This window comes from Drosophila bipectinata, chromosome 2L (assembly GCF_030179905.1).
Source record: "Drosophila bipectinata strain 14024-0381.07 chromosome 2L, DbipHiC1v2, whole genome shotgun sequence".
Taxonomy (NCBI): domain Eukaryota; kingdom Metazoa; phylum Arthropoda; class Insecta; order Diptera; family Drosophilidae; genus Drosophila; species Drosophila bipectinata.
The window spans coordinates 847,308-867,569 of record NC_091736.1 but is presented as its reverse complement, the minus strand read 5'-3'; the positions used below and the strand labels follow the sequence as shown (position 1 = coordinate 867,569).

The 20,262-nt window shown below is 42.9% G+C and overlaps 5 protein-coding genes and 1 long non-coding RNA gene across 8 annotated transcripts; 3 read left to right on the top strand and 3 right to left on the bottom strand.

Annotated features, from left to right (window-relative positions):
• Window positions 1–5,761: 5,761 nt before the first annotated feature.
• LOC108131153 (uncharacterized) lies at window positions 5,762–7,398 on the bottom strand. Of its 2 annotated transcripts, none has more exons than XM_017249889.3 (2): window positions 7,304–7,398; window positions 5,762–6,748 (listed from the first exon to the last, which is right to left on the bottom strand). In XM_017249889.3, exon 2 carries the CDS (start codon window positions 6,720–6,722, stop codon window positions 5,886–5,888), a length of 837 nt encoding a protein of 278 aa, XP_017105378.2. In that variant the 5' UTR covers window positions 6,723–6,748; window positions 7,304–7,398; the 3' UTR covers window positions 5,762–5,885. The 2 variants fall into 2 exon arrangements, with proteins under 2 accessions (XP_017105378.2, XP_070133039.1); XM_070276938.1 differs by lacking the exon at window positions 7,304–7,398 and adding an exon at window positions 6,821–6,839.
• Window positions 7,399–8,544: 1,146 nt separating this feature from the next.
• LOC138925736 (uncharacterized) lies at window positions 8,545–10,533 on the bottom strand. Of its 2 annotated transcripts, none has more exons than XR_011441946.1 (4): window positions 9,727–10,533; window positions 9,087–9,247; window positions 8,920–9,024; window positions 8,545–8,858 (listed from the first exon to the last, which is right to left on the bottom strand). It is a non-coding gene; the product is annotated as an uncharacterized lncRNA (long non-coding RNA). The 2 variants fall into 2 exon arrangements; XR_011441947.1 differs by having other exon boundaries at window positions 9,873–10,531.
• On the top strand, window positions 9,464–12,367 carry firl (firelighter). Its single transcript, XM_017249872.3, has 6 exons — window positions 9,464–9,570; window positions 10,544–10,673; window positions 11,193–11,346; window positions 11,401–11,555; window positions 11,615–11,975; window positions 12,031–12,367. The coding sequence occupies exons 2-6, from the start codon at window positions 10,651–10,653 to the stop codon at window positions 12,292–12,294; spliced, it is 957 nt and encodes a 318-aa protein (XP_017105361.2). The 5' UTR covers window positions 9,464–9,570; window positions 10,544–10,650; the 3' UTR covers window positions 12,295–12,367.
• A 486-nt stretch (window positions 12,368–12,853) lies between these two features.
• On the top strand, window positions 12,854–14,511 carry Or67a (Odorant receptor 67a). The gene is made up of 4 exons (XM_017249796.3): window positions 12,854–13,725; window positions 13,792–13,993; window positions 14,050–14,205; window positions 14,261–14,511. The coding sequence occupies exons 1-4, from the start codon at window positions 12,854–12,856 to the stop codon at window positions 14,312–14,314; spliced, it is 1,284 nt and encodes a 427-aa protein (XP_017105285.2). The 3' UTR covers window positions 14,315–14,511.
• A 154-nt stretch (window positions 14,512–14,665) lies between these two features.
• Window positions 14,666–19,586, top strand: Rab3-GAP (Rab3 GTPase activating protein). The gene is made up of 8 exons (XM_017250194.3): window positions 14,666–14,780; window positions 14,845–15,154; window positions 15,207–17,000; window positions 17,065–17,281; window positions 17,344–17,471; window positions 17,527–18,652; window positions 18,842–19,039; window positions 19,095–19,586. Exons 1-8 carry the CDS (start codon window positions 14,705–14,707, stop codon window positions 19,269–19,271), a joined length of 4,026 nt encoding a protein of 1,341 aa, XP_017105683.2. The 5' UTR covers window positions 14,666–14,704; the 3' UTR covers window positions 19,272–19,586.
• Window positions 19,574–20,211, bottom strand: LOC108131347 (WD repeat-containing protein on Y chromosome). The gene has a single exon (XM_017250196.3). The coding sequence runs from the start codon at window positions 19,914–19,916 to the stop codon at window positions 19,593–19,595; it is 324 nt and encodes a 107-aa protein (XP_017105685.2). The 5' UTR covers window positions 19,917–20,211; the 3' UTR covers window positions 19,574–19,592.
• Window positions 20,212–20,262: the final 51 nt, after the last annotated feature.

Genomic DNA, 20,262 nt, shown 5'->3' with positions numbered 1-20,262 from the left:
ATCTGGCTCTATTATTTTAATCTAGAAAAAACTGCTAATCGGCACTTGGTTTTGGCCAAAGAGAAAAGTAAATATTGACTTTTCAATCGACTTAGGATTTGGCAGGGATTTTCCAGGTAGAGTCGAAGATTTTCGCAAAGAAAATTGCACAAAATCCATTTAGATCTAGTTGAGATAATATGTTCCAGATAAAAACCGGATTCCGAAGATGGTTATCCGGCCGGTTCCAGCCAAAAGTCTAATGCCAATTTAATAGGGCCCGAATATGGCCAACTGGGTTAATAAACCAATTACAATTTTAATTCGCTACCCACTGGGCAGCGGCGAGGAAATTCTACCGTGGACTGCTACTGGAGCCAAAGAAAGCTTCGATCGGAAAACGATTAAAATCAGAAATATTACGCATTAATTTTCGGTAGCGATCAAAAATTACCCAGCTTCCAGAGCTGCTAGAGGAAAAGCTCACCGATGGATGTAACAGCCTTCACGCGATGTGAAGGCTGCTGTGCACAGTTAATGGAGTTGGAGCTGTCCCGAGATCATGGCCGGACGGATCCCTCTTCCCGGGCCGAGGAGGCCCTCCCCTAAGCCGTGATTAATGAGCTGACAAAGTGTTGAACATCAAAGGCAGGGAAAACAGTAATTTACAACGACGCGACTCGAGATGAAATTTAATTTAATTTTTTTTATTAATTGTTGTCGGTCGATCGGTCAGTCGGGGGATCTGGGGCAGATCGCAATCGAAGGGATCGGATCGGATCGGATCTACCTGCCGATCCGATGATGAACCAATAAACCCAGGCGTTGCCTGAGACATAAGCAGCGCAAAACCTCAAAATATTTACCCGACATCTAGGCGGACTAACCCAGGAGAGGGATTTGCGAGTTTGCGAATCGGGAACTGCAAGTTGCCGATGAATTCCAGGAGAGCGGCCTAAGGTTGCGAAAGGATTTGCAGTATCCCGTTCCCATTCGAGGATTAGGCCGTTTCCGAAATAATCCTTTTTGCTGCAGAATGCAGGAAGAATGCAGTAAACGGCGCACAGCCCTTCCAGGCCAGGTCAACTCGTTTTCGGGTCGTTTACGACTGGGCCATAAACTTTTATTTGCTGTCATTCTTCGTCCTCGTGCGCGGTGCTCAGTGCTCAGTGCTCATCCGGGACACGAACCCCTTTCCTCGCACAAGGAGCACAAAAGGCAGTCCTTTCGCAGGCAAGAGTTAAGCCAAGAAAGTAGGAAAGGCTTAGCTTTCAGCCAGTCAGTCAGTCACTCCGTCGAAAGGAGTCAAAGTCAGGTAGATGGGTGTTAGGTAGAGTCCCCGAGTTCCTCGAGACTCGAGCTACAGCGATAATCCTTGCTAATGAGGTGTCCTGTGCCAAGGAGTACGATTGAGTGTTCGAGTTGAGAGTTGGACGAAAGTCTGTAAGTCAAGGATAATAAGGGATTATAGGAAATTAGATGAAAAGATGACATCAAAATGATTGAATTTTTGAATCTAAATATAATTTTGAAGTATTTATAAAGATGCATTTTTAAAGTATAATTATTTACATTGATTCTAAGACAATTCTAACCCTTACACTGACGCCATTGGGATTTAAATAACTAAAAACTAATAAGCTAAATTAATTTGTAACATATTTTATCCTTTGCTAAATGAGAGCATATCCCTGTCCCTGAATCTCATTTATCAAAAACTATCCTTGCACACCATGATCTATCCAAACAGATTCCCAACCGTATTGGCAAACATTTCGGTTTGGTCTGTTTGGCCAACTACTCGTACTGTGATCCCCGTCATCGAGGATATACGTTTGTAGGCCAAACGGCAGAGCGAGGAAGGGGGCGAAAGAGATGTCAGATTTGTGTCCTCGTCTTCGTCCTTCGCCGAGTTATCCCACTCACTCGGAACAGAGCCGGTCGGAGTCGAGTCGAGTCGAGCGCATGCTGTTAGCGCACAAATTGATTTGTCAAATCGGGGCGCACAAGGACATTGCCATCATTAACGATGATTGCCCGAGGAGGACCCTGTGCGAGCGAAGGTCGTTGCGCAGTCGGTGCCAACGACTTGGACTTAGCCATCGTCCTGGGCCATTGTCAACACTTTGCGTACCACCAACTGTTTCTGTTGCTGTTTTCCTTTCCCTGGCTGGTTTTTGAAGCGAAATAGTTGGAGTTTTATTAATAAACACCTTGCCAGAACGAGGCAGACTATCTAGGTGCAGTGTATTCCCTACTCCCTCTTTGATCTTTCCAAAATATATAGTCGTAATCGATTTGGAATGCTTGGCGGGATCTCCGGCCGCTCCTTGTCAGCTTCCTGTTGGCATCTGCTCGCAGCAAGTGTCTTCTGTCCCCGTCGGCTGCTGAGCGGTTCCAACTCACTCGGAGATTCGGCCTTCCAAAGTCTTAACTTGGCCGGAACGGTTACGCTACTTTCCATCAATTAAGCGGAGCTGGAAGCCCTCTCTCTGGGTTGGGCAGGTTGGCCAAATTTAAGTTGTATTCGGAACTGGGTAGGCAAGAAATGGCAGGTTAATAAGGTGTGGAACTATGTCAAAAGGTGGCGACAATGGGTCTACTTAGAAAGCAGTTAACATCGAATAAAATTTATTAAATTTTTAGTTTTATGATATTTAAACGGTTATACAATCTCAAAGCTTAGGCTCAGTTTTGTTGCATTTACTTGTCCAAGTCGACAGGTGAAGTTCTTAAGTTTCCCCCTCAAACTTCCAAAATAAAATAGTGGCTCATACAAAGCCAACTTCATGTATAATACAAACCGTCTAAGCCAATTGAGCATTTTGGCCAAATGGTAATGCCTTCGCCTCCATTTCAGACATTATAATTAATGATAAGCCCAAGCTCAGAGGCAAAAGTGGAAAACAATAAAGAATACTGGAGTATACACTGAGAAGAAACAATGCGTTTACAGATATATTATAAACTAAATAATACAAGAAAGGTAAGCTAACTTTGGGCGGAGCCCCAATTCTCATCCGATCCTGAAGCGGAGTAACTGAGACAAAATATTTTTTAGATTTTTTGTCCATTTTTTTATGATGTCCTTAAAAATGTGGTTTTCCCCTATATCAAGGGGAAATTCTCATCCGATTCTCAAGGGGAGTACCTTAAACGATTTCTAGAGCGATTCTCCACCATTCTGCATCAAAACCCTGAGACAAAATATTTTTTCGATTTTTTGTCCATTTTTCATGATGGATCCCTTAAAAATGTGATTTCCCCTATATGGCCCAGTGGCCTTCCTCTATATGGCCCATATATCTTCCTCAATTCTCCTCCGATTCTCAAGCGGAGTACCTTAAACGATTTCTAGATCGATTTTCCACCATTCTGCATCAAAACCCTGAGACAAAATATTTTTTCGATTTTTTGTCCATTTTTCATGATGGATCCCTTAAAAATGTGGTTTTCCCCTATATGGCCCAGTGGGATGGCTATATCTTCCTCAATTCTCATCCGATTCTCAAGCGGAGTACCTTAAACGATTTCTAGATCGATTCTCCACCATTCTGCATCAAAACCCTGAGACAAAATATTTTTTCGATTTTTTGTCCATTTTTCATGATGGATCCCTTAAAAATGTGGTTTTCCCCTATATGGCCCAGTGGGATGGCTATATCTTTCTCAATTCTCATCCGATTCTCAAGCGGAGTACCTTAAACGATTTCTAGATCGATTCTCCACCATATTGCATCAAAACCCTGAGACAAAATATTTTTTCGATTTTTTGTCCATTTTTCATGGGATCCCTTAAAAATGTGATTTCCCCTATATGGCCCAGTGGGATGGCTATATCTTCCTCAATTCTCATCCGATTCTCAAGCGGAGTACCTTAAACGATTTCTAGAGCGATTCTCCACCATTCTGCATCAAAACCCTGAGACAAAATATTTTTTCGATTTTTTGTCCATTTTTCATGATGGATCCCTTAAAAATGTGGTTTTCCCCTATATGGCTCAGTGGGATGACTATATCTTCCTCAATTCTCATCCGATTCTCAAGCGGAGTACCTTAAACGATTTCTAGAGCGATTCTCCACCATTCTGCATCAAAACCCTGAGACAAAATATTTTTTCGATTTTTTGTCCATTTTTCATGATGGGATCCCTTAAAAATGTGGTTTTCCCCTATATGGCCCAGTGGGATGGCTATATCTTCCTCAATTCTCATCCGATTCTCAAGCGGAGTACCTTAAACGATTTTTCTTCAGATCGATTCTCCACCATATTGCATCACAAAATATTTGTGATTGGAGACAAAATATTTTTTCGATTTTTTGTCCATTTTTCATGTTGGTATGAAAAATGTATTTTTTCTTAAAAAATACTTAAAAATGTATTTTTCTCCTATATTGGCCAGTGGGATGGCTGTATCTTCCCCAATTCTCAACTGATTCTCAAGCGGAGTACCTTAAACGATTTCTAGATCGATTCTTCACCATTCTGCATCCTGAGACAAAATATTTTTTTGATTTTTTGTCCATTTTTCGTGATGGGATCCCTTAAAAATAGCGGTTTTCCCCTATAGGGCCCACATAGATGGCCATATCTTCTCCAATTCTAATCCGATTCTCAATTTTAATTCTAATAATAAAAAAAAACAATATTTTTTATCAGTGCATTTGGTGGTTTGGTTCGATTTCGGCATTCAATGTTAGAAAAATGCTGTTCTTATCGCCTCTGTTATTTTTTGGGGGAACTCGCATATTAATGGTTCATTACGACGCGGTGACCTGCTGGCCCGATCCGCGCTCTCGACCTGCCACGACCGGGTGCAGACCCTCCAGCTTCAGTGGCAGCTCCTTGTGGGCTCGAGGCCCCCGAGGGCTTTGTTTTGTGCCGCGATTGCCATGGCCGGACTTCCACCGCGCTGACGCCTGGCGTGACGGTTTTAATTTTATTTTATTATTATGTATGCGGTGGCGCAGGGTGCTAGACTAGCTGGTCTATGCCAGCTACTTGCCTCCTCCAGCCGCCCCAAAACTCCCCACTTCCCGCCAGTTGGGCATTTTATCATGAACTTGTTTTTATGGTGGGCTCCCTCGTAATTAGTTGAGGAACTCCAGCTGCAGCGCCACCTACCCGTGGCGGGAGTAACGAACGACATTGCCCGACATTTTCAGGACCCAAAGCTAATGAAGCAACAGCCCAGTCCCTCCCATGTCCCCTCCATCCCACTGGGCTTCACGGACGCGTGCAAATTCCATTGAAGAGAAAAAAAAAAGAGTTAAAACTACTATTTCTCCTCGGCCGCTTGACTTTATCTGCATTGGCCCAGCAATTTAAGTAGTTTGCATTTTGTTTCTTGGTTTCTTTGTATTATTTTGCAGTTCCATTGGGGAGGGCTTTGGGATTTGGGGAAGGGTCCTTCACACACACACTCTAGCCAAGGCAAGTTCGGCCAGCATGGCAGACACTAATTTTGTATGCGGAAATTGGAGTTTGACATGTGCCCATGAGGAAAGGAGTTCAGATAGTGGCAAGGACTATTAAATTCTTTACAAAATGCTTAAGTTCTTAAAGTTTAATACTTTGCATGGATTTTAGACACATTCTTAATTTTGTTATGATTTAAATTTAAGTGATCACATCACAATTAAACTATAAAAAACTGCAGAGCTTTAGAAGTAAAGTAATAATTATGCATAGTACGTTTCTACTATTACAAATATTTGATAACGATTTTGAAAATGTATCTTTAAGTCGGATTTTTGTGTAAAAGTTAAACTCTATAAATATTTTTTAATTAAATCGCATTTATTATTAAGAAATACTTTGAAACCATTATTATCCTACGATATGGACCCTTATATTACTTTGCGTAGAAAATATATACAAGAAATGATGTACTTCCAGGATAGTTCAAAAAACAGCCGATCGACATCGTCGTAGTTTAAATTTTCTTTCTTCCGTCCTGTCCACTCCGAATCCTGGCCAGAGCGTATCCGGAGGCTTGGTCCAGCGGACAAAGTAGGTCTTGTGGACGGCGGCCAGTGGGGGTTTGGTTTCGCGCCGGCGAAAGGGCCAGAGGAACCAGTGGAGCGGTCCCCGGCTGATGGGAACAACCTGGAGGGCACCTTCAGGGGCTGTCGATTGAATAGCCTCCAGCTGGAGTGTAGGATGCGGCTGCTCAACTATCACGGAAGCGGGCTGGTCCACTGGGTTGGTCCCACTTGTCAGTCTGGTGCTAGAATCGAATTCCTCAATCTCCTCCTGGTCGCGGGAAGACCAGGGTTGCAGGCAGCCAGACTTTTGTGGACTGGTCGCATCATCCTCCACTTCCTCCTGAACGGGCGAAACCCGGCTGCCGCGGTTGCACTTGAAGCATCGGGGGATCTTTGACTTCGGAGGAGGAGGCGTCGGTTCAGGGGGAGGCATCTTCACCAAAATAAAGTGATCATTGAGGAGGCAAACATCGGAGACCTTTTCGTATTTGGGTTCCTCGCCAAAAAACGCATCCAGATCGATATTCTGCTGGTAAATGCGGTAGTCCTCTCCAAAAGGGTTCAGCTGCTCCCGCTGCAGGTCGACCAGGCTTGGTTTCTGAAGTGTGGTTTCGACTACACGGGGCAGCCGCCAGGCCAGGGGCGAGGTCCCGACTCTTGGCTGGGTCATAAGGCACCGGCGCAGCGAGATAATCCTAGAGAAGATTGGTACATGGAGGCGATGGCATTGCTGTCGAGGCTGCGTCACAAACATCCTTATAATGTTTTATATATTTAGTCCTGTTCATAGAAAAGAGAAAGTATGACATTTTAGGGATTTTTTGGCAAAGAAAGCAGAGGATGACAGATTACTTGAAACCGTAGCATAGTTTTGGGCTTCGCAGAAAACTGTGATCTATTCATCTTAAAATTATTCAAACCGAGTCGGTTACTTGAACCTTTTTCAATGCCGTGTCCTTTGGTTAAACATCAGCTTAGTCGAGTTGTTATTTAAGTTCAGTTGATTTTTTTGAGGAATTTCTATTTTAGACATTTTTCTTGTCAGACAAGCACATTATCCTTCGCTTGACTTTTGACACTGCACTTGGGCAAAGGCCGAGGGCGATGGCGGGGAGCGGAAGGATCTGGCAGACAGGCGGCGAGAGTCCTTCGCCGGCTTGTTTCTCGCTGCTTTCGCTACCAATGCCAACACCAACAGCAACAACTGGCTGTATTTTATGCCCCACGAAAACAAAAGTTATATTTATTATTTTGACAGGTAAACAAATCACTAGTTCACCGCACAAACACCAGCCCATCGGGGTAACAGCAATATGCAGGCAAGGAGATACTCACATTTTGGACCCCCACCCCACTCTGGGCTATGGTTTCACCGGTTTCCGCTTCTTCCAGCCAGTTTCCGCTTCCCGTCCACAGCTATCCGAGCCGGCGTTGTTGGCCGCTTGACTCCCCAACGGCAACTGCCGAACTGAAGCCGTCTTTCAGGCGGCTAACTGCAGAACAGCCACATGCGTGGCCAATAAAATACTCTACCTTTTATTAAAGCTTTACCGCTTTTTCTGATGGCTTTACTAAACATGATAAAAGGTTAATACAGATCAGTTTAATATTTATGTTATAGGTTATTTGATATCATATCATCCCTCGCTATTTGTTCAATATTTATATACTTTACATATAATTTATAAAACTTAGAAACCTTCTAAAAAAGAAAGGGAAGCTTGTTCTCCAAATTTATTACCCCCAAGGGTACTTATTATTCGACATTTTATACAAACTTTCACTTTTGTTTTGCATGTTAATGGAAGGACGAGCAGACGGATTGATGGTTGACAATTAGCAAAACATACTGAGTGCAATGTTTATAAATATTCCAATAAAATAGCAGTTACCTTAATGGAACATCTGCTAATATGTATATATGTATTATTTAAATGAAATTCAATGTCAAGATTAGAGAGAGCTTCAATGTCAAAAGAATAGGTTTCACAATAACTTCAAATTTCCATTTAATTACCGACTAAAACTAAAATAAATCTGATCCAGAACTCACATTACAATGGTGGATATGGCGCATTAGTGACTATTTTTGACATGATCGGATTAGATATGAACTATACCCATGTAGGTATACGTTGTATGTTTCTCCCTAAGTTATTCATGTGCCTGACATGTCATATTGATTGTTAATGCACGCCACATCGATAAGTCAAATGAAGGCAGTCTAGAGACCCAGGCAGCGGAACAACATAGCCCCCAGCCAGAAGGGTGGTGGCCAGGAACTACAAAGCCCAAACGTTAAGCAACAAGCTGGCTGCCAGCTAATAGCCCCCGACTATTAACCGCACAGGGATGGCGGTGGGTGGCGGAGGACAGCCTACATAATAGGCTGAAAGTTTGTTTACTTTGATTTGGGCCCGGTTTGATGATTGTTTAAGTGGCGGTTTGGCGTTAAAGCTGCGTACGCTTCCAATTCCACCTTAATAGTTGGCTGTCGTACGTCATTTATTTTAGTCGCAATTCCAGAAAATTTGGTTTATTTATATTGATTTTTTTGTTTATTCATGGTGCATAAATTGATAAAAATTAAATAATTACAAATAAGTTATATGGAAATTACAAATAAAAAAAATCTGAGGAAAGTCTCTAATCTAAAAACCCTTAGCCAGAAGTCAGTTAGTACTTTTGATACCCTGTTTAATAACTCTCTGCAAAGTGCAGTGGTAGTTAATAAATTATTTTTTTTTTATTTCGTATATATATGGCTATTATTGCTTTTGTTGTTGTTGTTGTCGCACTCAAAATTGACACCAATTATGCGACTGGGTCGTCGAACGTTCGAAATTGAACGGCAAGTGCGGGGTGAGCCCTTCAATGACCTTCCACAGAGCTGATAAAAAATCAGATATAAACCAAAAAAACAAAGGGAATATAAAGCAAAGTAAAAGTACATTTTTGCGAATGAATAATACTGGTTATCGCCACCAAGGCCAGACCGGATGAGAGATGCATCCAGATCCCCTTTCCATTTCACTCTTTCCTTGCTTGTATGATTTCTTAAACGAAAAAAATAATAATATACATATGAACTTGAACTTGGTCGCGAACTTTTGCTTACTCATTTCACAAAGGAGAAACAGCGATGCTGCGAAACGGTAAATCATGCTTAGCCATGTTGCTTTAAGCCAAGTTTCAGCTTCCCGGTCTTTTGTTTTGGCCGGGACTCGGATGAAGGTCAGGTGTGGTTTGGGAAGACAGAGGAAACAAAACCAGAGCACACTGGAAAGAATATTTTATCTTTCAATTATGAAAATATTTATAATGTGACCTAACAATATATTAGTTATCTAACTACAACTATTTTATAAAGCAAAGACATGATCATTTCAAAAGGATCGTATTCTCATTTTTTTTACAATTTCCTCTCTTAATATTTCTCTTTTAAGCTCGGCTCTCCCCTAAAATTAACTTAGGCTTCATCGTTTTGCGAAGCCAGAAATCGGAATCATTTGGCGGCCAACTGCGAGTCTTATCGGTTGTTTCAGTCCCGACTTTGGGACTTGGATCTTCCTCATTAAAGTGCTATATCTACAAAGATTTGTGTAAATATTACAAAAAAGTTCTTAAAATAACCAAGTGAAGTAAAGAGTGAAGTTGAAAGTCGAAATTACTCTAGTAACAAACAAATATTAATAGTTTACTAACAAGTAACAAGCAAATAAAACAATTGCTTGTCCATCAAACAAAAATGGACGCACCTGCTAGCTATATAACGATACTATAATTAGGGAATTGCCAAACCAAATCTACAACTTCCAAATTATTAAGAATAATGACGCTTTAAAACGTGCCTTTTAATTAGTATATTTTAGTTATTTTAAGAAATATTTATTAGAACCATTACTTAGCTAATAATATCCAATTCCAATCCATTAGATTCGCGTTCATTATAAAGCCTATATGTAACACTAGCTAAAGTTTAGTAGCAGCCCTCGTGGCATTTTATGGTTATGGCTTTTTGGTTGTTGCAACAAACACTTGGCTTCCCCATTGCAGCAGCGGCAAGCCATGTAGCTGCCACTAGCGCCTGCCCGAGCCCCTGCCTCGGTTCCTGGTTACTTGCCACCGGGACGAAAAGAGCCAACAGCCAAGAGCCACCACAGCTGGCCAAGTTAGACATGCAAAGCCGAAAAGAGAACTGGCCAAGAGCGAAAGAGACTTTGCGTTCCGTGCACTTTTTGGCATCGCATAATGTAATCCATACAAACGTGCATGTTTGCGGACTGGTGTCTCTTTCTGTGTGCCACATTGGAGTGCACGTAATTTTTCATTTAGTGGCAAACTAAACGAAAACGAAAGTGGAAATGTTGCATTGCACTGCGTCGCCGCTCCACACTCTCCGCGCTCGCCCACGCTACTCGCTCTCGGCCAGCCGGTTGTAAAATAAAAACTACAAAAAAAAATTATGTAAAAAAAAACTGAAACGCCAAAAAATTGTGAAAAGGAAACCACAATAGCCCGGAAGAGCGCCAACCAAACTAGCCGTGACTCAAAACCATTACCTTTTCATTACAGGCTTTAAGGCCGTGTGGGTTCTGCTTGATTTGGCCAAAAGGGTTACCCCGGAACTCAAGAAACAAAACAACAAAAACACAAGCCACCAACCACATCCTTCAGCGGCCATGATAGAGCGTGAAATTATCCAGTAAGTACTTATACTGACAAATATTTAAGTGCTACAAGAGACAGTTATTAAAACTAAATTTTTGTATCCAAAACTGAAGACTTCACAATCACTTACAAGTTATAATATTATTATAATGGAATCAAGGTTTATTTCAGGAAATATTTTCTTTTTTTCCACCTAATTTCGTCCCTTCAAGGGAGCATTTACTGTACTTGAACGCTAGCAGCTCCCTCGAGTATCCGAAAAGGGGGCCAAGACCCAGTGTCAATACTCGAGCCAGTCTCAACATTCTCCATTATCTTATGTTGTACTAGGCGTATTATGGAGCTTGGCAAAGTCCGGCGATCGCCAATCGTCTGACCTTTGGGCGCTTGAACATTGCACATGCAGCGGGTGCATACAAATAGATCAATTAAGACATTTCGGGGCTGGCCAAGCCTCAAGTTTGGTCAAATGTTTGCCAACTCGTAGTTCCAGCTATCTTAAGATGTTGAAAACATTGAATTTTTTAAATACATTTTCATTCTTTCATTGCAGCACTACAACCGCTTCAAAGCGCATTTTCGATGTCCTACAGGATATACTCCAGTTTTTTGTTCTGTTCGTGCGCATTCTTTTGGAATTATTTGTTAAACTAGTGCAGGTTTTCCTGCCAAAACATCTGAAGGATGTCAGCGGGGAAGTCATATTGGTAAGTTTTTTTTTTTATTGGCTTATGAAATATTTTGTGATAAAATTCATTCAGATCACTGGAACTGGACATGGCATTGGCCGGGAACTGGCCCTGCATTACGCCTCCTTGGGCAGCACTGTGATTTGTGTGGACATTGATGAGAAGAACAATCTTCAGACAGTCCAGAAAGCCAAACGTTTGAATATCGGTGATGTGTACAGTTTCAGGTATTTTGTAATAAATACATATCAAGGAGGTCAATATTTCGATGTCTTATGTTTCATAGATGCGATGTTTCCAAGCGGGCAGAGGTAATGGCACTAGCGGATCGGGTGAAAGCCGAGATAGGACCCATTTCTGTTTTGGTCAATAATGTCGGCATCATGCCCACTCACCCCATCCTCCAACAATCGGCCGAGGAAATCCAGCGCGTTTTCGATGTGAATGTCTTCTCCCAGTTCTGGACTATACAGGCCTTCCTCTCCCACATGCAGCAGAAGAATCGAGGTCACATTATTTGCCTCTCCTCGATAGCGGGCTTGGTGGGAATCTCCAACTTGGTTCCTTATTGCGCCACCAAGTTTGCAGTGCGAGGACTGATGGAGTCACTTCATGCAGAGCTAAGAGAAGGTCCTTACAGGGATCTGGTAAAAGAAGAGTCCTTCCTAATTCTCCAGAAACTAATCAGAACTTTTACAACAGATAAAAACCACCACAATTTTCCCGTACATGACCAACACGGGCCTGTGCAAGCATCCGAAAGTCAAGTTCCCCTCCATCCTGGGTCTATTGGATCCCAAGCAGGTGGCCAGATGGATTGTGGAGGCGCACCGCTCCGATGTGATGGAGGCCACCATTCCCAGCTGTCTGTTGCATATCAACAACTGGACAAGACTACTCCCAGATCACTGTGGATTAATGCTCAAGGACTACATTGACAGCGGTGTGGAGTCGGACTTAATTTAGTTTCATTAAGTTACCTTATTTGATAGGTTTTGTTACAAACATGTTCAAGTAAAATAAAATTAAAGTGGAGTATGTAATAATAATATTAAAAGTATAGTTTTCTTCAACATGAAGTGGTTTTACGGGGCGTTATAGTTCATTTGTTCATTAAATTAAATTAAAGTTTAAACAAATATTCAATTAAAAATGCTTTGTTTATGCAGTTTGCTTCCTCAAAGGCACACATGGCTAACCGCAACAACTTTTCCTGGGAAATGCCTAGTTGCGTCGGTAGTCCTGAGGAGAAAATATCTGACTTACCATTTACAAAATATATTTAAACTTAAAAGCAATTTTTTTAAAACTTATTCACAATAAAACATATGTGTGTTAAAATATGAATATTAAAAAAATTATCTTGGAAGAAATAATTTAAAATATGAAACAGAAAACGTTTCCTTGCAGTGTAAGCCCTTGATTATTGGCCCAGGAATTTTCTGCGGTTTCTTCTTTATAATCCAGTATAAAAGCCCATCCAACGTGGCTAAAAAATCAATTGTCAAGTTGACGGAAACCCGAAATGGCTTTTGAATCTCTTAAAAAGTTGGTGATCAAGAAAGAGCATGTGGCCGAAAAACCGAAGGATTCGTTTCCTTTAATCGAAGAATTTTTTCGGTTGCCAAAGATATATTATAGGACGATTGGACTGAATCCCTACGAGTCGTCGAAGGCTGAGAAAAATGATCCAGACATTCTTTCCCGCATCCAATCCGTTGTTTTCATCCTTAATCTGGTCTTTGTTGTGGTTATGGAGGTTGTATACATTGTAATTTCGTTCCGGAACGGCGACAATTTTTTAGAATCCTGCATGGTTATGTCTTACATTGGCTTCTCCTTCGTTGGATTCTCAAAAATTATTGTTGTGATAGTTCAAAAGGAGAAGATGACTAGTTTGTTTCGGACTTTGGAATCCATCTTTCCAAAGCCCCTTTCAGCGGAGGAGGATCCCTACGATACTCGCCAATATTTGAGACGGTGCCTCCGATTCACCAAGGGATTCGGAGGTCTCTACACCTTCCTGGTGTTTATCTATAACTTCTATCCGATCACTCAATATAAAGTGCTGGAGCTGATGGGCTCCCCGAACGCCAATCCAGTGCTACCTTACTCCATCACAGCTCCGTGGGATTACCGGCATGGATGGGATTATTATCTGAACTACTTTTCAGAGGCCGTGGCCGGTTACACTGCCACCTGCGGTCACATATCCGCCGACTTGATGATCTTCTCCGTGACCACACAGGTTATTATGCATTTCAGTCGTGTTATCAAGGCTTTCCGGGAGTTCGATGTGGGAGACCCCTCAAACGATAGCGGAGAAAAGGTTAAAGGAGCGGATGAAGCGCTGCAGGAGCTTCGTTCCCTAGTCGCTTATCACCATCATATTCTAAGGTGCATTTTAAAATATTTCCATTTAATAGTATACTCTAAAACATCGGATTTTATATTAATTTTTAGAATAACCGATGATGTGAACGATGTTTTTGGAATTCCACTGTTGATCAACTTTGCAGCATCTTCGTTGCTGGTTTGTTTCGTGGGATTTCAGATGACCTTTGGTGTAAGTCCCCAGCACTTTGCCAAGTTAATGCTCATGTTGTCATCAGCTCTGGTTGAAATTTATCTAATTTGCTCCTTCAGTCAGAGGCTTATACAAGCAGTATGTAAAACTTAACAAAATTACTTCAATCACCCCACTCAATTGAACCTTTTTAGAGTGAAAATGTGTCGTCTGCTGTCTACGAAATGAATTGGACAGGTGCAGATGTTCGATTCCGAAGGATGCTTATTTATATTGCCCATCGATCACAAAAGCCTGTCTGTTTAAAAGCCACCGTATTTGTGGATATTTCTATTGAAACAATGAGTATTGTAAGTAACCTATTAAGTATTATAATACTGATAAATTACCACCAATGTTTTATAGTTTCTACGAATGTCGTATAAGTTCTTTTGCGCCATTCGAACGATGTATCAGTAGATTGTATAACCCCAAGGAGGAAAGTCAAACAAAGAACTCAACACCAGCAAAAATAAAACTTATTTTTCTGACACTATTAGATTGCACGACTTTAATTAAATGCCGTTTTAATAGAACACTGGTAGTTCAGTAGCTGTGGTGCAAATTTTGAATTTTGGCGCTTTGTCTCTATTGTGACCTTAAATAAAATCGATAGTAGTCAGTTATCGAACATTTTAGTTGTTATTAATAAAACTTAATTTATTAAAGATTTGATTCTCTAGTGAAATTTTAAATACTTCTTGACATGCAGAAGGGTGTTTTATTTTTTTGGGGTTTTATTTAACTTTTTTAAAGTGATGTTAGCTTTGTTATTGTTATATTGCACGAAAGGTGGCAACTCTGTACACAATGGCCTGCGAAGTAAAACAAAGCGGAGAAATTCGCGATTTTAGGAAAGTTCAAGAATATTTTGGCTTAGGACACGGTGAGCTATTGGTTTCCACTTCAACCATTAGGATGGATAGTTACTTTTGTTTTTCTGCGAGCAGACGACAATTGGCTAAATGCTATAAACCAGGCTGTGTCCCCCACTGGGGAGTTGATTGCTCTGGCCCAAGGGGAGAAGCTGGCCTTTCTTTCCACCTGCTGGAGCAGTCATGGGAGTGGGAACTCATATGTCCTCAGCTGGTGTGGAGAACTGGAGGACCCCAACCAAATTGTGACCAGCCTGACTTGTTTGCCCATGACCCAGAGCAAGAGCTCGGATGGAACCATCGAATGGACCTGCGTGGCAGTGGGCTTGGTCTCCGGAATGGTTTTGTTCTACACAGACACAGGCGTAAAGCTTTTCTCCCAATGGTTAGTAGATAAATGGAAGCTGAATACTTTACTAACTCGCTACATTTTGCAGTTGTCAAGAGGATCCAGTAATAGCAGTCAAGCTGCACTCGCCTCCAAGGCATTCAGAGGCAGACGCCTTGCTATACATCGTATATTCCCGTTGTCTGTGTTTCATACAAGGACAGGACATCCTGCCCACACTTACCAACTGCCGGCATAACGTCCAGAGAGGAGCCCTGGAACGCGGTTCCTATCCCACAGCGGACGTGGTCCCCTTCCAGAAGTTCCAGTTTAAGCAAGAGCGTCAGGCTCTTATCAACGATGCGGCCATTTCGAGCACTCAGCGACCTCCAACCTATGATTATATTGTGCAGCAAAGCATCGGTCACGGCTACTTCGCCAAAGTTCACGCAACGCCACCGCGAAGCTCGCAAGTCCTGGCCGCTGGAGCAGAGCCCTATTTGGGCTTCTTTCAAGCAGAAGAGGGCTATAAGACGATGAGCATACGGGAGGTAGCCAAGGATGTGATTGGAATCGCTTACAAGAACCTGTTGGGCGGAATTTTTCGTCGAGCTCCGGAACCTTTGCCTTCGCCCGAGGAATCGCCTATGCCTGTGCCGACAAAAGACGCTCCCATGAGGATACATTGTCGCTTGTACGATGGGAAACGAGACGGCCTCACTCTAGCAGTGGCTCCAGGGGGCCGCTTAGCTGTGGTTACAGATAATCTAGACCGAGTGATGTTGGTGGATACACAACAAGCTATTATTCTCCGTGTATGGAAGGGCTATCGTGATGCGCAGTGTGCTTTTGTCCCAGTCAAGGAGCGATCTGTCCGCGGAATCAAAACACACAAGCGAAAAGCTCTCTTTCTGGTCATCTATGCGCCTCGGCTGGGCGTTTTGGACATATGGGCTCTGCAAAATGGACCAAAAGTGGCCGCATTTAATGTTTCAAAGAGCGGGCAGTTGATCTACAACAATCACAGCCCTTTGGGAACTGCCGGAGGGTCAGGATCAGGAGGTGGCAGTAGTCAGGCACGAAAAGCACAAACTATAAATTATTGTTTGTTTTTGGATCCCAGCGATGGCAGCCTGAAAGAAGTTCATATACCATTCCACTACGCCCTTAGTGAGACTAGTTCGCAGACATCTCGAGACATTCACATGCTGCGCCGTCTGAGAAATCAGTTGAGGTCCCTAAGCCTCGGCGACACTGGCGAAGCAAAGCTTCTAGAGATTGCTGAGCTGGCGGGTGAACTTCAGACCCTTGAAGTGCGTCAACAGTGCTTGGAGATGCTGCTGAAGAGCAAGAAACTCCAGCCACGGGTGTTCCAGTGCATAATTGATGCTTTTATAGAAAAACCCCTTCCGAAAGAAACTCCTTCCGAGGACTTCGAGCACCAAATAGAAAACTACAAACGACTGACCGATCTATACTTGACTCTCAGTCAAGCCAATAGGCGAGAAAAGGATGAGCCACCTGTTGATCATATAGAACTGTCTGACGCAGATCTCGTCACCATCAACAAGTTGGTTTTGCTGCTCGATGACGGAAGTGAAAAGGATAAACCCACATCTACAAGGGAAGTCAGCTTTAAGTTGCAAGGGGAACATAAGTCTGAGGAGTTTGTGGACTATCTGAGTATCTTCAATATCGATAGCCCAGATGGAATCAGCTTGTTGCCGGAAAAGATCGAAAAGTTTGGAATTGTCAGCATTGACCTATTCAGTCAGTTCTTTTCGCAAGGCTTGTGTTTCGGCCAGTTCAAGCAATGGATCCACAAGGCATGTTTACCTAGCAGGGATCTTCTTACCCTGGTCATTTGGTTCTGGCTGGAAAAACCGTTCAAGTACAATAACTGGTAAGGAAATAAATTCTAAGAATATGCGTGGTTAAAACTTAATAATAATATTGTCCCTCGTCAGTGATGAAGTCGTGGAAGATATGTCGAGGATAGCTGCTATGGTGCAAACCATTTGCGAGCTTGCCGGAGACCACATTCACGACTATGCCTACAATAAGATCTCGCCCTGGTGGCAGGAGGTGCGCGAGTTGCTCTTGGAAAGCAAACAGTTTTCAGGACTGCTGGTGGCCATTGTTTGCAAAACAGTGGCTAGCAATCTTTGGCGTAGCAGAAGAGAGGTAACGTTTTGGAGGCATTATTTTTCTAGATCGCTAATTGTGATGCCTTTTTTTTACCTCAGGGCTCTTGCGATGAATCCTCCCAGACTGAGGAGGAAGAACGCTGGGAACGAATTTCTCACGACGAAGCCCAATGGGGGTTGCTTACCGGAAAACTGGAAGATGTTGCTGTCCTGGGGGCTATCTTAGGGTAAGTTAAGATACGTACAGCTTCTCAGTTGTTTATTCTGGTCCTCTAATCTTAGAAAACCTCTTACGTGTCGGAATCCTGTGGGTCCACAGATGCCATACGAACCACCCGATTGCAGCTTAAAAAGCATTGTGAGCAGTGGCAAAGGAATTGTAACTGAGCTGGCTGCCAAGTGGTTAATCAGTGCACAGCTACATCCCAGCAAGGTGCTTGAGATTACTGCTCCTGAGAATGAGTCGGACGAGGATAGTAAAATAAAAAAGAAGGACATTCCGGAAGAGGAACAGCCTAGCGAGGAAACTGAGTCAGATCCGGAGCTGGAGATGGGTAGAGAAGTTCAGGATCCAAGCAAAGATCCCTCTGAACCTATACTCGAACGCTTGGCTCTGCTGCGAGCCCACTTTCCCTTCAGTTTGGAGTCGGGCGTGTTGTTGAGTCTTATGTCCTGGCAATACATGGTACAGTGGAGCAAGCAACTTTCCTCCCTGGACCATTTGCGAGCGGCTCTGCTCTGCCTCAACCAATTTAGGAAACCAGATTGGGCATTGAAACACGGAATCTGCTGCATGCTGTGGAATGCCACGCTTAAGTTTCCGCTGCAGGCAACAGCTAAGCTGATGCAGAAAGTGGGCCGCCTTCCTGTGGACAAGATGTGCCAGCAGGATCTTGATATGTCAGCGGGAAAAGTTCCAGAGTTCCTGGAGCTCAGTCTGGATTTTCTGCAGCACTTTACCACTTCCCTGGAGCACGACAAGCGAGAACTGCAGTTTGAACAGTCATTGAGCGAGGGTGCCCTGCCCCTCCAGTTTCTGGCTCTCCAGCAACATCATGCCATGCCGCAGTTGCTTCGTCTACAGACTGAGCTGTGCAGTGTGCTCCACTTTATCGCCTTTTTCCAATTGCGCGTTTCCAAGCCCTTAACAGTACTCTTTGACGGAATGAGTAACAAGGCCCTTCTTGCGGAGATCAACAAAGAGTTGCCCTACGTTCTGCCCTCGCCAGATCTTGTCCTACAACAGCAACGATCTGACTTCCTTTGCCGTGTGGTGTCCGCCACAATGGACCTGATAAGGGAGGATTTGGAGCAATTATATATCCTCGATCACGTCTTCTATATGGCCAAGATTTGCGCTCTTGCCGACAGCTGGGAGGTGGATAAACTGCCCATCCTCAGGCGACAGGTATATTGTTTAGGTTTAAAATATTGTTACATCCCAGTAGGCATGCTTCTAATATAAAACATAGAAGGCCTTGACATTTGAAACCTACTTTTGGAAAGACAGCCTTAACTCTGAGCTCATTCTGTGCTGCTAAGCTCAACAAGCAACACATAAAATAATATATATTTTATTTATTTTGGCCTCCTCAAGGTGGTGGAACTGTACGCGTTTGGTTACGATGCCGAAGCTCAAGTCCTGCTCCATGAGATCAGCGACGATGAGGAGCTGGGCCGATTGCTTCTGGAAATAGCGGGCCGGCGACTCAATTTGTACGCCGAGAGCTCTCAGTCAACGTTCCTGAAGATTGCCTCTGTAGGCCATCAGCTACTGGCCTACCTAGACAACCTGGTAAGTGGTGTTTGCGTTAATCACACGCATTACTCATCCGCTTACTACTTTCCAGAGGGAACCGCTAACCGAGAACAGTATTCAGATAGCAGCTACCAAACCTGATGAAATCGACGTGGCTGCCCTGGACAAACTATTGTCCCATGTCTACAAATGTCTCTGTCGGCGCGAGTCCAAACAGCTGCCCATCATTGCCCAGATGTACAACGCCGTTCGCATCCTGCAGAACTGAAACTGACCTGAAGAGAGCAAGGACCAAAGGAACACTTTTTTTTGATGTTTATACAAGCAAAGCAAATGATAAATGTTTAATTTTTTTTTTGTCACAATATACTAATGTAAAACACAAAAAGCAAGATCGATGTAAGCTGCAAAGCAATAGCGAAGACACATAAGAAGCTAGAACGAAGACCAACATTAATCCTAACCGAGAACCAAGCGATATCATGACTTAAACTATGTATACTGGAGATTGACATGATTTGTTCCCTTGTATTCAATTTTAATTACGAAAATATGAAAATAAATTGAAATATATTTATGTAAATACACCCTATATTTTGAGGCCTAGTTCAGCACGTAATTTGGCGTTACGGATGGGTCTACTTTCGTTGGCTTTGCCCTTGCCCTCCACATTCTCCGGACGATGCTTTACAATCGCTTCCGGCGTAGACAATCGCTCAGGCATTCCCGTAGCATGAACCTTCAGATGTGTGTAAACGGCGATGTAACTCTGGCTGGTGTCCAGCTCGATGGTCTGGCTGTGGTCCGTGCGACCGGGCTGTGAAAAATGCTGGCCCAGAATGGGCTCTTTCAGGGACCTCGCCACCAGCTTATGTAAACTGCTCTTGTTTAGATCTTTATCCAAAGTCATCATCGTAGTTTTCTTTCCTTATCCCACGAAAGCCTTAACGTTTGAAGCCTACGATGTCTTGTATTGCACTAGGTTAGTGGCACTGTTTTCTACTAATAGGAAAACAACTTTTCTCTTTCATGGCAACAAGTAGCTTCCCGTGGCATTCCTTTTTTCCCCTTTCTCCTTCAAACCTCCTCTGGTTATGATTTATTTATTATTCCTAGCAAAAAGTTGATTCTTTGGTTTGTTCAATTTGGGAATTTGGCTGAGACACGCAAGGCCACAATGCAGGAAACTTGTTTTGTGGGTGGAGCTGATAAACATGTAGAATAATGAGGAACGTCGTTAGAGACAGTTTCATGTGGTT

Bases quoted from the DNA above. Each gene is read 5' to 3' on its own strand.
- Or67a (XM_017249796.3), top strand. From the start codon at position 12,854: ATGGCTTTTGAATCTCTTAAAAAGTTGGTGATCAAGAAAGAGCATGTG. The intron at 13,994-14,049 runs GTATGTAAAACT...GAACCTTTTTAG, and splicing joins GTCAGAGGCTTATACAAGCA to AGTGAAAATGTGTCGTCTGC. The intron at 14,206-14,260 runs GTAAGTAACCTA...AATGTTTTATAG, and splicing joins CTATTGAAACAATGAGTATT to TTTCTACGAATGTCGTATAA.
- Rab3-GAP (XM_017250194.3), top strand. From the start codon at position 14,705: ATGGCCTGCGAAGTAAAACAAAGCGGAGAAATTCGCGATTTTAGGAAA. The intron at 17,282-17,343 runs GTAACGTTTTGG...TTTTTACCTCAG, and splicing joins TTTGGCGTAGCAGAAGAGAG to GGCTCTTGCGATGAATCCTC. The intron at 18,653-18,841 runs GTATATTGTTTA...GGCCTCCTCAAG, and splicing joins TGCCCATCCTCAGGCGACAG to GTGGTGGAACTGTACGCGTT.
- firl (XM_017249872.3), top strand. From the start codon at position 10,651: ATGATAGAGCGTGAAATTATCCA. The intron at 10,674-11,192 runs GTAAGTACTTAT...CTTTCATTGCAG, and splicing joins ATAGAGCGTGAAATTATCCA to CACTACAACCGCTTCAAAGC. The intron at 11,347-11,400 runs GTAAGTTTTTTT...AAATTCATTCAG, and splicing joins TCAGCGGGGAAGTCATATTG to ATCACTGGAACTGGACATGG.
- LOC108131347 (XM_017250196.3), bottom strand. From the start codon at position 19,916: ATGATGACTTTGGATAAAGATCTAAACAAGAGCAGTTTACATAAGCTG.
- LOC108131153 (XM_017249889.3), bottom strand. From the start codon at position 6,722: ATGTTTGTGACGCAGCCTCGACAGCAATGCCATCGCCTCCATGTACCA.